The 16,797-nt window shown below is 36.6% G+C and overlaps 1 protein-coding gene across 3 annotated transcripts in view; it reads left to right on the plus strand.

Moving 5' to 3' along the window:
• Window positions 1-16,797, plus strand: part of RBM25 (RNA binding motif protein 25) — a 52,421-nt gene that overhangs the window by 19,871 nt on the left and 15,753 nt on the right. For all 3 annotated transcript variants that reach the window (XM_034643346.1, XM_002920250.4, XM_034643345.1), the window contains 6 exons: window positions 628-685; window positions 4,372-4,532; window positions 10,314-10,499; window positions 12,058-12,111; window positions 12,351-12,434; window positions 15,907-16,193. In XM_034643346.1, the coding sequence (XP_034499237.1) occupies window positions 628-685; window positions 4,372-4,532; window positions 10,314-10,499; window positions 12,058-12,111; window positions 12,351-12,434; window positions 15,907-16,193 (830 nt within the window). The remainder of the gene's footprint in view (window positions 1-627; window positions 686-4,371; window positions 4,533-10,313; window positions 10,500-12,057; window positions 12,112-12,350; window positions 12,435-15,906; window positions 16,194-16,797) is intronic.

The following is a 16,797-nucleotide window of genomic DNA, read 5'->3' on the forward strand; positions in this document are numbered from 1 at the left end:
ATGTGTGTGTTTTAAAACATAATCTCCGTGGATTCAGAGTATTAACATGAATTTACTATAGTTTATTTTAAATATTATAATACTGGTAATTTTGGTTTTTTATGGTACATTTTGGGTAGGATATATGATGTAAAATTTCTAATTTATTAAAAGTTAGTTAAGGGGTGCCTGGGTGGCTAAGTTGGTTGAGTGTCTGACTCTTAGTTTTCGGCTCAGGTTGTAATCTTAGGGTCAAGAGATCGAACCTTGAGTTGGACTCCATGCCTAGCATGGAGTCTGCTTGGGATTCTCTCCCTCTCCCTCTCTCTTTGCCCTTCTCCCCACTCTTCTGTTCTCTCTCCCTGCCCCCAAAATAAAATCTAAAAGGTAGTCAATTTTCTGCAAATAAGGATTGTAAGAATTTATGTATTTTTTAAATGATGTATTATATATTTTTTCATATAATAGGTATGTGGGAATTGAGAGAATTTTAAGAAATTTAATAGCTGGTATGGGTTTTTTTGTTTTTTGCTTTTTGCTTTTATTTTTCTCCTGGTGGAAATACCAGTTGTGCTCTTATTTTTATTAATGATTAGTTGATTTTGTTAAATGATAATGATCATTTCTTGTTTTATTTTTCTTTTTAAGAAATGTGGCTTGGTTTTGAGCTGGAAGAGAGTACAGGGTGCATCTGGAAAACTTCAAGGTAGGTAATTTTTTCTTAGTGAGATCATTTTAACCTGTGTGCTTAAGCCACTTGTTGCATGTTTTGCTATCATTGCCCTTAACCATGGGAGTATTCTATCAGCACTCTTTGTCTTCCTTCTTATTGGAATAGGATTAAAGGCAGTTGGGAAGATTTAGCTGAGATTACAAAGTGGAAAAGTATTAACAGGAAAGAGGTAGGAGAGGAAAAATTACTCACACTGTTTTTTTACAATGTTATTTTGAAAAGTCCTTTTTTTCTCAGAGCAGGAGTATATGATCAACATTCAACAATTAGGACTTAGGAAGAAAGCAGAGCAGATGGTGAGATGACCTGTTAGTCTTAGAAGCATATTGTTCTTTTCATACTTGTTGGTAAAAGCACCTGTTTGATGTGGATTCTTTAAACAGTATTTATTATGGGAAAATTCATGCATATGTAAAATTAAAATAATATGATGAACGTCCACATACTCATCACTTAGGTTTAACGTTTATCAACTCATGGCCAATTGTGCTAAACCTGTACTCTATCCATTTCCTCCTTATATTCTTTTTAAGCAATCCCAAGCATCCACCATTTTGTCTATAAATATTTTAGCGTGTGTCTCTAAGAGATAAGAGCTTTTTAAAATACTGAAAATGCTATTATAAGACCTTCAAAAATGAACTATTTTTCTTAATATCGTAAGTCAGTTTTCTGATGTCCAGTTGTCACATATGTCAGCTTTTCTAATAGTTTGATATAGGATCCATGTGTAGTCCACATGTTGCAATTGGTTGCATATTTTTAAGTTTCTTTTAATATTTTAAATTCTTCTGTCTCTTTTCCCTTGAAATTATTTATGGAAGAAACTGGGTCATTTGCTCAGTAGTATTTCTTGAGTGTAGATTTGCTAATTGCAGCTCCAGTAGAAAAATGTGCCAATGCTTCTCTGTATTTTATGTAAACTGGTTGTATCTTGAGACTCAATCAGATTTGAGTTTGCATATGTTATTTTTGTTTTTTATTTGTAAAAAAAATTTTTTTTTTAAAGATTTTATTTTTATTTATTCGACGGAGATAGAGACAGCCAGCGAGAGAGGGAACACAAGCAGGGGGAGTGGGAGAGGAAGAAGCAGGCTCATAGCAGAGGAGCCTGATGTGGGACTCGATCCCATAACGCCGGGATCACGCTCTGAGCCGAAGGCAGACGGTTAACCACTGTGCCACCCTCGCGCCCCTGTAAAAATTTTTTAAAGGTAGTGTTCTTCATCGTGAGACACTATTTTGTTTTTTTTGTTGTTTGTTTTTTTTTAAATTTTTAAAATTTTTGTGTTAGGGGCGCCTGGGTGGCTCAGTTGGTTAAGCAACTGCCTTCAGCTCAGATCATGATGCCAGGGTTCTGGGACGGAGCCCTGAGTCAGGCTCCCTGCTCAGCGGAGAGCCTGCTCCTCCCTCCTCCCTCTGCCACTCCCCTTGCTTGTGCTCTCTTGCTCTCTTTCTCTCTCAAATATCTTTAAAGTTAAAAATATATATATTTTTTTGTGGTAGCAGGTGTTCATTATCTATTCCTGAATTGGTTCATTCATTGGAGGGTTGCAAAATGTGCTAGTCTATTTGGAAGAATTCTGTCATTCCTTCATTGAAGAACAAATCTTCTTTATTAGAATTAATTTGTATAAGGAAAACAGGGTAAATGCTGTGGTTCTTTCATTTTTCAAAAGAATGAGTTGATGTCCTCAGCATCATTTAGCAGTGGCTTTTTTTTTTTTTTTTAAAGTAGCAGTGCAGGGGCGCCTGGGTGGCACAGTGGTTAAGCGTCTGCCTTCAGCTCAGGGCGTGGTCCCGGCGTTATGGGATCGAGCCCCACGTCAGGCTCTTCTGCTGTGAGCCTGCTTCTTCCTCTCCCACTCCCCCCGCTTGTGTTCCCTCTCTCACTGGCTGTCTCCATCTCTATCGAATAAATAAATAAAATCTTTAAAAAAAAATAAATAAAAAATAAAGTAGCAGTGCAGGGCTTGAACTCATGACCCTGAGATCAAGACCTGAGCTGAGATCAAGAGTTGGATGCTCAACTGACTGTGCCACCCAGGTGCCCCAGCAGTGACTTTTTTTTTAAAGAACCATTTTGAACTTAAGGATTGAAGCATGTTCAATTTGTTATATTTAATAAGAATTGTCATTATTGCCAGTGAAGCTTAAATTGTCTTGTCTCTGCAAATAGGGTTTCTGGTGGTTTTGACACAAGCCTAACTGCCTTTGATTGCTACCTTGTTGTCTGGAATGTTACCTGGGATTTGGAATCTTTATAAATTCATCTCGAAGTTTTTCTGTCTCATACTTAGGATCAGCCATTTCTTAAAGGAACTCTGGTTCTTTTTAGTGGGAAATTGCTTTACAAATCACAGTCTGGGAATTAGGTATACTCACTATAAGACTTGTTTAGTTTCGGGGGGCCAGGCTGGCTCAGTCAGAGGAGCGTGCAACTCTTGATCTTGGGCCGTGAAATTCTTGATCTTGGGGCTGTGAGTTGAGCCCCACGTTAGAAGTAGAGATTACTTAAATAACTATTTTTTAAAAAACACTTGTTTAGTCTTTGCCTTTACATTTTTCCAGGCACATTAATTTAGACTCAGGACCTAAAGGTTTTATTTAACCTTTTCTGTAATATATCTTCCTTTTTTTTTTTTTTTCCTCTCCCATACTGAGAATCCTTCGTTCAAGGATATTGGGGTGATAGACTATTAAATAATTACTGGCTTGCTTCATCTCACATTTCATATACAACAGTTTAAGACTACTAATACCAACATTATCATCAGCAATATGATTATAGAAATTTTCTTTTTTATTGACAGGTCTTTTATCCTTAAGATATATCACACTAAAAACTTGTGGTCAAATTTGCTGTTTTAAAATCACTCAGAATAGTTCCTCTCAGTGTGGTTGTGTCCTTAACTATACATATTTATATACATACTTGGATTCCTTTGATTTATTTTAAATTTTTTTATTACTCTTTTAAAATATATGTTTTAATATCTGATTTAAAGACATAATAATGGTGAGACTAGTTATTAAAATTAAGCAGATACAGAAAAATCAAACATTACTAGGATAAAAGGTCAGTACTTTTGTAGTTTAACTTCTCAAAATTGAAAAGTGCTTGTGGTGGCTCAGTAAGGTGTCTGACTCTTGATTTCTGTGTTGGGCTCCTCACTGAGCGGGGGTCTGCCTGAGAGTCTCTCTCTCTCACTCTAAAATAAATAAATCTCAAAAAAAAAAAAAAAGCCAGAAGCATCCTATTAAAAAAAAGAAAAGTGCTTGTGTAGGTTTAAGGAGCTTGTTGTCAGTTATTTATAGCTAGCTGTTAGGAAGTCTGGATGGAATGAATTCAGGAAGTAATTGAAAGACTCAATTATGAAATTTGCTGGTTCTGCTAAATATTTTATCAGCACTTCTGATAAGTAGCAATTTGCCTGATCAGAATTTTTCTTTCTTTCCCCTGTTTTGTTTTCTTTTTTCTTTTGGTGGTTTGAGGGTGCTAAAAGTAAAATCATCAAGGGTAATGAAGGAAAGGGAGGATTGACAGCATGAGTAATCCTGGTATTAGAACATCTGGTCTCTAATGATTTTAATTTTCCATAAATATTTTTTTTCATAACTGTATTGATATTTCACTAATTCTTTACATCCATTTCTAGCCTTTGGCTTCTGTGAGTATAAGGAACCTGAGTCTACCCTCCGTGCACTCAGGTTATTGCATGACCTGCAGATTGGAGAAAAGAAGCTCCTTGTTAAAGTTGATGCAAAGACAAAGGCACAACTAGATGAATGGAAAGCAAAGAAGAAAGCCTCTAATGGGGTATGTTTCTATAGTGTTAACTTTTTAGGCGAGCTGTGTTCTTTCAGTGTAAATACTTCTTATAAGTGAATCTGCTATGGGGCTTCACAGGATCATCCTCATCATAGTATATGCTTGTGGCTAAAATGCAAGAGGGTATTTTTATAGCTTATAGTTATTTTTAAGTCTTTTATCTACCCATAGTGGGTGGGTGACTATTGGTTTGCTTGTTCCAGGTTGGGATGAAGGTAGTGAGGGAGGCGGGACAAGGTTAACTTGCCAGAGAAAACACTGGTACAGACTATTCAAACAGAGCTAATTCATTAAGGCAGCTTTTGTAAGTACAACAAAATAAATTTCAGTCTACACATTAATTTTAAGTAGTTGCCCTCTCTTTTATTTTTTAAGATTTTATTTATTTGTTTGACAGAGACAGCGAGAGAGGGAACACAAGCAAGGGGAGTGTGAGAGGGAGAAGCAGGCTTCCAGCAGAGCAGAGAGCCCAGTGCGGGGCTTGATCCCAGGACCCTGGGATCATGAACCAAGCTGAAGGCAGACGCCTAACGGCCGAGCCACCCAGGCGCCCCTGCCCTCTCTTTTAGAAGTACACAAGTTCTGGGGTGCCTGCGTGGTTCAGTCAGTTGAACGTCCAACTCTTGATCTCAGCTCAGGTCTCGAGCTCAGGACTGTGAGTTCAAGCCCTGTGTTGGGCTCAGTGCTGGGTGTGGAGCCTACTTAAAAAAAAAAAAGTACACAGGTTCTAAAATAAGTGAAAATAAGTCGTCTTACTTTTCTCAGGTTGGTAGCCATATTAAGTCAAGCTAATAAAGGAAATTTTTATATGTTGTGTTGTAATGTATATATCATTACTCCTTTTCAACAAAAAAAATAGCTAAGACTTGGGTATATGTCATATTTCTTTTTTGAACCTCAGCTTGAATGATTTAAAGTAGGTTTATTTTACCTTCTTGTTTCTACAAAAACAAAAAAGCCTTTTTGCTCTTTTCAGGCTTTCATTATCATTCAAAATAGAAATAGCATTCTTGGTATTACCCCTCCCTCTTTTACAGAAACATTGTATATTCTTTGTGAAAAACTCATAAAGCAAACTATAAAGAAGAAATTAAGTACCACCTGTAATCCCATCACCATTAGGAACCACTGTAGATGTTTTTTGTTGCATATTCTTCCAGACATTTTTCTCTGTATAGATGATATAGTTTTTAATTGGAATATATGAATTTGTTTTTCATTCATAAATACAGGATTGAGTTCTAAGTATTCTATAATTAGCTTTTTTTTTTACTTGTATCTTTCTTGTACTTTTAATATTTTAACTGATTTCTGCATTTTGTTTTCTCTCATCTATTACAGCATTGCCTGTATTTCTAAAACAAGTTCACACTTACCAACCCTCTGCTCATGCATCCTTAATGATTTTGAATTTTCTTAGAGCATGAAGCCCATATTCTTCGCATGGCATTCAGGGCTTGTTCAGTCTACCTGCAGTCCTTCTGCATGTGTCAGTCACGTATCCCTACAAACTTCCTTCATTCTTTGCTGATATCTCATGTCCTTGTTGCCCATCTAAGCTCCCTGTTGCAATTCTGTTCATATAGTTCTAATTACAATGTTATTTGATCAGTCATACCTTCGATTTCTCTCAGGCAGAATTAATTCCTCTCTTCCCACATATGTTCCCAGGTTTTTATTGCTGTTAGGTCAGTCTGCTTTGTAACATACATTGTTGGTATCTGTCTGTTTCTCACACCCCTTGTACCCTGTTTCATTTCCATTATCTCTGATTACAAGATAGAAAGGGCAGTAAGTTCCCATGCTGTGTCTCTTCCTCTTGTACCTGCACAGAACCTAAGACAGTATCTTGCCCCTAGCAAGAATGGAGTGATCCTTTATTGAGTAACAGTTGCAGTTACATTGTTCACCTGATGATCTTACTGTCTTTACCTAGCTTTATGAAGAAATAATAAAATGCAGTTTCTCTGTAGTATAAGTTGTATCTCCGATGAGCAATGTTGCCTGTCACATCATAAAAACAACTGTCTGAAATAAGACTTTTCAGATTTTCCTTGCAGTGATAACTGAATTATTTAAAATAAAGCATGGACTTAAATGGAATTAATGTCTTCACGGGGAGTCTTTTTTCCCCTGTGTTTAATCATCAGCTGAAGAGGTGAGGTGGTTTGATTTGTAACATTTGCAGATAGTGTACTCTGAATGTGAAGTAAATGACTTCACTGTATATGTAAATAAGGCAATGCACAATTGTGTGACTTTGATTTAATTTGTGATCACTATTAGCAAGAGGAACCACAATTTAAATCTGTTTATGTCTTCAAAAATGGAATTGGAGCTACCTCCAGTAAAAACAGAACAATTATTTCAGATACGATGAAATTTAAAACATTAACAGACATGACTTCGGTGTACTTGGCATGGTGCCCAGAGATACTTGAAGCCACAAGACAGACATGGCATACATAGTCTGCTGGAGTGTCCATTTTACTTTAAAATGTTGGTGAAAAGAAAAAGTTGAGCAGTTCTATCAGAGAAAAAAATTTTTTTCAAATAAGCAAATATAACTTGTGGAGGAGATGACAGATTTGTCACGATTTTTCAAGATAAAATACGAGAGGGTATTGTCCTTTCTTCTTGATGGTTGACTGTTGTGAGAAGTCTGAAAACAGTGACCTAAGATGGGTGATATGAGCAGAGACATCGAGGAGCTTGTGTGGTGCTTGAGTCAGGCATTTTCCTGACTGCCAGCCAGAAGACAGAACACAAGTAGTTGTGTAGTTCTCTTTGACTAAAAAAGAAACACAAACTTTTCCTTCTGTGATATATCTGATTAATTTTGGTTTTCTTACATTAACAACTGGTGAAGAGATTTGGGCTAATAAGCTTTCCTTCTAAAAATATACATTTTCCCTATAGATCAAGGGGCAATAGTTATTCAGAAAGGGGTGTGAATGCATTCATTCCAATTGCTTTATTTCTAATTTAGGTAAGACTGACTATGCTAATACTTAAATTTGATTTAGGATAGTGGTGGTAGGGAATTTGGGGGCTTATGAGTATTTTTAAAAGACTAGGCCTTCAGATTTATATAACCCCACTTTTTTTTTTTTTTTAAAGATTTTATTTATTTATTCGACAGAGATAGAGACAGCCAGCGAGAGAGGGAACACAAGCAGGGGGAGTGGGAGAGGAAGAAGCAGGCTCCCAGCAGAGCAAGAAGCCTGATGTGGAGCTCGATCCCAGGACCCTGGGATCATGCCCTGAGCTGAAGGCAGACACTTAATGACTAAGCCACCCAGGCGCCTCGTGTCAGGTTAATTCTTTCATTTAAAACCTGTGGAGAAGCATAGTACTACTGAAGGGATTTTAGTGAAAGCTGCACAAAAGCCTTTCTCGGGATATATTATTGGTTTAAAGTAAAAACACATCACCACGATTATAGCTTACAATGTTTTTGGTAAATAATTTTAACAGATGTTTACAGTCCTTGGGTAAAGCTTGTCTTTATCCAAGATACCAAGAAGGGAGTTGGCAGAAGATTGGATAAAGGGGTGTCTGGGTGGGTCAGTTGTTTAAGTGTCTGACTCTTGATTGATGGGACTTGAGTTCAGGCCCCGCTTCGGGCTCCATGACCAGCATGGAGCCTACTTTAAAAAAAAGAAAAAAAAAAGATCAGATGAAGAGGCAGGTTTGAGAAAGTAAGAAACTCAGAGTAGTTAGTTTTATAAACCACACATTATGACTTGACTTGAAGTTATCTGTAGCATAACTGCTTATCGTATTTGCTAAATGCTTAGGGGCAAGGTTATTTCTTCTTCCAATATCAAATTATTTTTGGCATCTAGCATAGTATCTTGCACACACAGTAGGCTCTTAAGTTGTTGAGTCAGAGGTTCCTGGCTGGCTCGGTCAGTAGAGCATGCGTCTCTTGCTCTCGGGGTTGTGAGTTTGAGCCCCACATTGGGTGTAGTGATTTCTTCAAAAAGGAAAAAAAAATGTTTTTTAAGATTTACTTATTTGATAGAGCGCATGAGTGGGGAGGAAGGGCAAAGGGAGAAGAAGAAGCAGACTCCCTGCTGAACAGGGACCCCCAATGAGGGGCTCAGTCCCAGGACCCTGAGATGATGACCTGAGCCGAAGGCAGACGCTTAACTGACTGAGGCACCCCAAGAAAATTTCTTTAATTAAAAAAAGTTTGTTGAGCCAATCAAGAAATAAATGCCTGTTGAATCAGTATCCATTGGAGGTAGCTTTCAGAGTTATGAAATTATGAATTATGAAATACGAAATCACTGCTAAGTTATATTCAGGAGCCACAAGATGTGAAACTTACCTCGAATAGTAGCATCATTGTGTCCAAGAGCCAGTATTTATGCAGAAAAGCATTGTTCTTATTTGTATCTGAAAATGCGCATGGCATATATTTACCAAGTAAATTGATAAAATAAATACCTTAAGATGTGTGTGTGTAGTTTTAAATTATAAAAATTTTTGTATATATCTTTTATATTTATCTTGTTGCTTGTCATACTTTCCCATCTTTCCTGGTTTTAAGAAAAGACTGGTTGACGGGGTACCTGGGTGGCTCAGTCTGTTAAGCAGCTGCCTTCAGCTCAGGTCATGATCCCAGGGTCCTAGGATCGAGCCCCACATCTGGCTCCCTGCTCAGCAGAGACCCTGCTTCTCCTTCTGCCTCTGATCCCCTGCTCCTGCTCTCTCCCTCTATCTCAAATAAATAAATAAAATCTTAAAAAAAAAAAAGACAAGACTGGTTGAGAGTAACTGGAAATTATCCAGCGTTTTGAGGTCATTCTCTCAATTGTGTAGGTTGAACTGGATTAATTCCTTAATCAGGGGCCTTAAAATAAATCTAAGGTAAAAAGAAGAAGAATAGTAGTGCATTAGAAGTCAGTAATTTTTTTTTCATGTCAATACAATTAGTCTTTTGAAAAATAATAAAGACCTACAAATAGTTACTTATTTGTGAGAAGCATTACAACATGAATTTTGTTGTTTTTTTTTTTATAACGTTATTTGTGCAAGTCATAGGAGAAAGACTTGTGCAGTATTTAGAGTTGGTTCCTTCTTAGTGTATAAGTATATGGTTTTGGTAAGTGGTAATCCCTCCCGCATTATAGAAAGCAGAGGAGGAAAAAGATGGCCATTGTTTGAGCCCCTGGTGTGTCTGATTGCCTTTTTGTTTTTGTTTTTTTGATGCTTGTGTTTTATTGTATATAGCTGCCTTGTGGTTTTTCATTTGTTTAACCTACACACACTTTTGTTTATTTTAAATGGTGGCTGTCACAGTATATATACAACTGTATTTTGCTTTTTTCACATAATTAAATTTTCAACTGTGTTTTGGTTAATTTTTAGTAAACATCATTTGTTTGTGGAAGCATTTCAAGAAGACAATCTGAAAAACTGAAAGCTTGGCAGATGTGTGTTGTGCAGTATGTTAGTATTATGGTTTAATATCCCTGTAACTGGTTAGGGGTCAGAATATTAGCTCTTAAAGGGAAAAAGGAAAAGAAAATGATGAATTATCAGTATCTAAGAAAAATCAGCAAATGAAATGAAGTTTAGTTTTGTGAAGTTAAGAACAAAACCAAATCTGTATTTAACAGGACTACACGGATGTTTTGTTGGAGAAAACATGTTTGGTTTGGTTTGTGTACTAACTTGTTTTAGAATGATTTTTTCTTTTTCTTTTTTTTTTTTCTTCTTCACTCCCCTGAATTTCTTGATTTTTTTTTTTTTTTAAAGAATGCGAGGCCAGAAACTGTCACTAATGATGATGAAGAAGCCTTAGATGAAGAAACAAAGAGAAGAGATCAGATGATCAAAGGGGCCATTGAAGTTTTAATACGAGAATACTCCAGTGAGCTCAATGCCCCCTCGCAAGAATCTGACTCTCACCCCAGGAAGAAGAAGAAGGAGAAGAAGGAGGACGTATGTGTTACTGATTTCTGACAATAGTCATTTCTGCAGTTTACTATTTAATGGTATCACTCTTGTGATTTCATTGCATTGCAACTCTCAAGGGGAAAATGACTAAGATTTATAACAATATACTGTTAAGCCTAATTTTACCATGTTTTATCAGTAACTCACTAATTTTTTTCACCAAAATGTTTGTTTTATATGTTTGAAATGCACTGGCACAAATGTTTGGGTTTATCTGTGGATTCAAATTACATAAGGAAAAAACCTTGATTTATGGCGTAGATGCTGATATTAAGGGACAAAGGAAGTTTTTTTGTTTTTGTTTTTTTGGCCGTGAAGGGGCTGGCTTTGTTTTTGCCTTATTCCCTGGTACTGTTCTGTCTCTGCTCTAAGCAGAACAACAGATATTCTTCACTGAAGATTTTTACCCATTCTCTAATTCTTGCCACCTTTTCTTCTAAACCACATCTCATTCCCTTCTGTGGGCGGTAATGCAGTTGAACTTCTAATTGGAGGGCGCTGAAAGAGGAGGACAAGATGAAACAGTCCTCCCCAGTGTATTATATTTTACCACTCTTTGCCAGCCTAAGCTAATTGAATAGTAGAGAGTCCAGGTTAAAAGAAAAAAAAAATTTTTTTTTAAGATTTATTTGTTTATTTGAGAGAGAGAGAGCGTGAGTGGGAGAGGGAGAGGGAATCTCAAGCAGACTCTGCACTGACCTTGAAGGCCAGTGCAGGGCTCGATCTCACGACCATGAGATCTCAGCCTGAGCCGAAACCAAGAGTCGGATGCTTAACCGACTGTGCCACCCAGGAGCCCCAAAAATGTTTGGTTTTTTTTACACTCATTTCTTTTGGATAAATTTGGAGAAATTACGGGGAGTATTCTTTAAAAATATTGGGAGTATGTTGTGTGCATGAATTGCATATGCCATGAAAAAGTACTGTGAAACATACTATGGTTTTTAATATTGGGGTAGTTATGGTTCATTTTATTTTGAATTTGAGTGCCTTATTAGGCCATCTTCAGTTTGCTTTGTGGCCAGATACATTTTTATTACTTTGCTTGTTTTTCCTCATGTGGTCATAAAAACCTGTCTAGTCAGATGCCAGTCATTGGGGATGGGAATTCGTAGTCCATCAGGTATAGGGTAATTGAGGTTTGTAGAGCTCGTTCTTCCTCCCCAGCATTAATGGGAAAGGAGAAAATAGCTAGAGTATTTGTTTGATATGGGTTTGGAGGAGAAGATCAAAGAAATCCTGCTCAATGGCAGGAATTATGGGTAAATTTTGTTGGTATGATTGTTTCCAGGGGATGAAGGCAAAAGCCCTGCTAGTGTGAGACTTTCCTTATTCCCTTGCCCCAGGGGAGTTGGAGAGTGAGGAGAGGTGGTGGGTGACAGGAGGGGTTAAAGAGAGTAAGTGAAATCTTTCTTATTAAGTAATTTGAAATCAAGAAAATGTCACAGAAGTCTTACATTGCTTACAGTGTAAACATACAGCGAATTGTGCAGAATAATGTAAACTCTTGCCCTTTTTTTAATCGTTGTGGATTTTTCCGCAGATTTTCCGCAGATTTCCAGTGGCCCCACTGATCCCTTACCCACTCATCACTAAGGTTCGTTTACATTATAGGCATTGACAATAACTTCATTGCTAATGGCCAGATTTGTGATTCTTGTTCATCTGATTTTTCATTATTTAACTGAGATCATTAGTTTTTTTTACTATATAAATTGTTTTATTTTTTTCTATCTTTTTTATAAGATGGTATAGAATATCTCTTAATTTTAGTGTCTTTGTTCTGATGTAGTTAATCTTTAATGCATTCTCTCCTATCCCTCCTATCTTTTTTAGGAGGATATAAATGCTATAGAAATGGAAGAAGACAAAAGAGATCTGATATCCCGAGAGATCAGCAAATTCAGAGACACACACAAGGTAGTATTCTTGTTTTTTTAATTTGATACCAATCTAGACTTTTTACAGAACCCAAAGCAAACAGACAAAAAAAAAATCAACCTTACATTAGAGTATAATTTTAAGTGCTTTTTATAGGTTAATTAATATTTAGATAGAGACAAAGAAACAGAAGAACAATACCATATTAAAGTGGTCCTGGACATATTGTACTTAGTTTTTTCAGTTACTGACTACTCTGCAGTCATCTCACTTTAATATGAATAAAAGCTAATTTTATTCTTAGATTTTAACATAAACATCAAGGTCAGATTAAATTAGATTCAGTGGGGCAGCAGGATAACCTACACTGTAGTGTATTTCTGGGGGCAATTATTTAACTTAATCTTAGGAAAATCTTTTCATTAGAGCTGAGATTAAAATTTAAGATATATATTTGTGTAGATTTGAGAGGGGGAGATTTAAAACGTAGGTCAGTGGTTACCAGACTTACCAAATTTTAGATGCATGGAAGAACTGTAAATTCCCATAAAGCTAATCTATTCATTGACCCCCACCATTATGATAGAGATCATATGGTGACTAATGCAAGATGAAACTCTCAGCTTGGAAAGTAACAAGGAATAGGATGTAAGTATGAGCTTCTGTTTTTTATTATATTTATGGATGCCCCCTCAGAAAAATATGCAAAGGGGTAACTGGCTTGGAAATGGGTATTTATATGTAGTAAATCCCACTCACGAGTTTTGCCTATTGAAAGCTTCTCTCGATGACAGTGCATCTGTGAATGTTCGATGGTGTTGAAGGTGATGCTTATGGACGGTAAAATGTAAACACTGCATGAAATGTATTTTGATGTTAGAGATGATAAGATGTTACTGGTTTTTACTTTAAAGACTGAGTGATCTTTAACTCAGTAAAATGTTAAGTTCATTTTTTCTTCTATTCAATCTTATTTTTTCTTACTGCTTTCAAAATCCCAAGTTGACAGTGCCATTGAATCAGTGCTGCCGAACACTTACTATCCAGACGCCCAGCCTTAGCTCACATACACAGTGCTTTTTCAGGAATTAAGTATGTCTAAAAGCACAAATACAATTTTCCCAAATTAATCGTGAGTTTAAAAGGTAGTCTGTGGGAAGTCATTTTCGAGGAATACTTTTGGTTAGGTTCAGTACTCAAATTCAGTGTCTGAGTAAGCTTGAAAATGGTATACAGTTGTGTGTGTGGTTTACCCCTTTGTTGTTATTTGTTAAACCCTGTCATGTCATTGGTAAAGTATGAGAAAATTGTGTTTTTAAAAAATTAATTTAAAAGACACTTGCTTCAGAGTTTGAGAAGCTGTCAGGCATTTGACTGCCTTAGACTTACTTCGCTATGGGGGGGAGATGTTTTTTTCCAAAATGTACTTTTACAAAAAAGATGAGAATGAAAAATGGTTCTTCTTGTTGGGTGGTATGGTTAAAGGGAACATTTGAAACTCCAGTAACAAAAAATGAGCTCAGTGAACCTTTGCATGTTTTGGTATGAGTTTATTAAATAACCACGGACTGTCAGGGTATCAGCGTGGCAGGGGGCGTCCATTTACAGCACGGACGAGTCTGAAGAGAGAATAAGGTAAGATTTATGATTTTTTTTTCTGTCCTTTCCTCTTCATTATTTCATTACTTTTTTACATCTTTTTAGACTCACTTCATTTTCTCTTTCTTTGGTCTTTGTCTTAAAATATATATATATGTATGTACGTGTGCATCTACTTACCACATATATAGTCTTTTAGAAATGAATTTAGTGTGGACCAGATTCACTCACTCGTTCATTTACTTAGAACAAAACTTTTGAAATGAGTTCTGAAACAAATTATTATTTACATAAGTAGAAGTATACACTACTAAGAAATAAATAGTACAATGAATAAGAGTAAAAAAGTTTAATTCTACAGAATAAATTATTATTGGAACAGCTAAAATAAATCTGTAAGTATCTATTATCTCAGAAATAAATATTTATTTAAAAGTGTATGACACTGAGGTAAGTTTTATGTAGTCTAGCCTCATTTTACAATACAAAATTTTATAGTCCATTAGAACTGTTTCAGAAATTAGAATTCTCCCCTTTAAATAGTTTTCAGTTTCTGTCCTCTTTCTGTCATTTCTTTTCTCTTCTCTTTGTAACCTCAGTGTATTCAGTATTGGCTTTGCCTACATTCTCCTTTGATATAGACTGGCACAGCAGCTGAATATATTGATTTCTCATGCATTAGCTTTTCTCTCATAATCCTCTATCAGTTCTCTGATCCATGAACAAGAGAAAAAGTATAACAGGTAAGATTGCTTTTTAAAGTTGTTTTAAATGCTTTACATGACTGAGAAAAGACAAAAAATGCACATTTTATTGTTGCAGTTTAAATTTCATTTCGGTGACACTAAACATGGAACCAAAGGGATAAATGTATTTTGTTTTTGTTTTGTTTTTCCTGTTTGGGTTTTTTTTTTGTTTTGTTTTTGTTTTTTTTGTTTTTGTTTTTTTTCCTGAGTTTGTGTAGAAACCGTGTGGTACACTGGTAATCTTGTCAGGGTACAAACTTGGTCTGACTTTGTTATTTGGTTTATTTGTGAACCATGTACTTGCTCTTCCTCCCAGAAACATAGCTTGTAGGCAAGGTAAATCCAGTGTTGGCGATCCATGTCCTAGCACAGCATCTGTAAGTTCATATGCAATCGTTCCTTCCAAGGATGGATTTATCACTGTTGATATATTTTTATTGTTTTATAGGCATAATGGGCATAAATATGTTGCTTTTAAAATTAAGTGAAATGAGAATGTTACAATTATGTACATTTTTGCTTGAAGTGAGTGATTTTTAAACTTTTTGTATTTGGTGGGCTGTCCATCTTGTAATGGTGGGAGTAAATGTTTCCATTTAGATAATAGGGCAAATGTTGGCTGAATTCAGCTTACCTTTTGGAGGGTGGGTAAACCAGAGGGTAGAAGATTATTTAGTTGTATTACAGTGACCTGACTCTCCTCCCCCACCTCCCCTTTGAAATCTTCAAGTAGTAACCTGTAGGTAGTGGGAAGTCTGGGTTATATTTAGTATCAGTAGTAAATCAGTAGTCGCACTGATTTACAGAAATTGATAATGAGGGGATTTACATTTTAGCTAAGTGTATTTCTAGAAATTATTACTAATCACCACATTACCCAGGTCATTTAGTTATTACATAATCATTGAGTGGCCAGCCACACTTGACACAATCTCCCAGCATCCAAGATTGGAGATTCCTGGTTTGTGTAGAATATATGGGTTTGCACGCAATCTATTTAGTCTTGTGATTGCTTCAGTTTAATTTGTCAAGTAAAACCACAAGTACTTAATATTAAAGTGCCAGTGGTTTGGTTGTTTTGTTCCTTATATTGGGCATTGCGCCGGGAATTGTCTGAATACTGGAGCTACAGAGTTAACTCTAAAAGTACTTTTATTGGTTTCTAGAAACTGGAAGAAGAGAAAGGCAAAAAGGAGAAAGAAAGACAGGAAATTGAGAAAGAACGGAGAGAAAGAGAGAGGGAGCGTGAAAGGGAACGAGAAAGGCGAGAACGGGAACGAGAAAGGGAAAGAGAACGTGAACGAGAAAAAGAGAAGGAACGGGAGCGGGAACGAGAACGAGATAGGGATCGTGACCGGACAAAAGAGAGAGACCGGGACCGGGACCGAGAGAGAGACCGGGACCGCGATCGGGAAAGGAGCTCGGATCGGAATAAGGATCGGAGTCGATCAAGGTAAGGCTTGGTGGAAGTTACTGTTTGCTGATTCCTTTAGTAGAACTGCAAGTCAGCACTCTCCACACTGTTTTTGTGTGAGGAGAGACCTTCCTTAGCCACAGAGCATGCTTGGCTTGCCCTGTCACACATGTAAACATTGGTTCGAGTAACAGTTCTCAACTTCAGGGTTAATATCTGTCTGAAGCTAGTTTATACACAGACCCAGAACACAACCACTGTCCACCCAGTGTTCTGGGCAGACGTGATTCTGTCTTGTTTCCCTGGGTCGGTGAGCATCTTTCCTATTTACCATTTCATTGAGGTTTTGCGTCCTGGGAAATTGTCTCTAGCACCCCTGCTTTTAGCCGCTTGTCTTTACTTGGTCCTGTAGCCCACTGTATCGCCACTACTCACCTCCTAGTTCTCAATTTAGTACTCCTAGTAATTTTACCTTGATTTTTAAAGTTTTTTCATAATTATATTGAATTTGATGAATCATCAAATTCTTTAGGAGGGAGTAAAGCAAAAATGAACAAAGGAAGGAAGTGGGGAAGGAAGAAAAGCTCACCATTTTTTTCCCAAGCTGGTTTTCAGATAATGCATTTCTGTGTTGCAAATTTTC

This window comes from Ailuropoda melanoleuca, chromosome 14, assembly GCF_002007445.2.
Source record: "Ailuropoda melanoleuca isolate Jingjing chromosome 14, ASM200744v2, whole genome shotgun sequence".
NCBI lineage: Eukaryota > Metazoa > Chordata > Mammalia > Carnivora > Ursidae > Ailuropoda > Ailuropoda melanoleuca.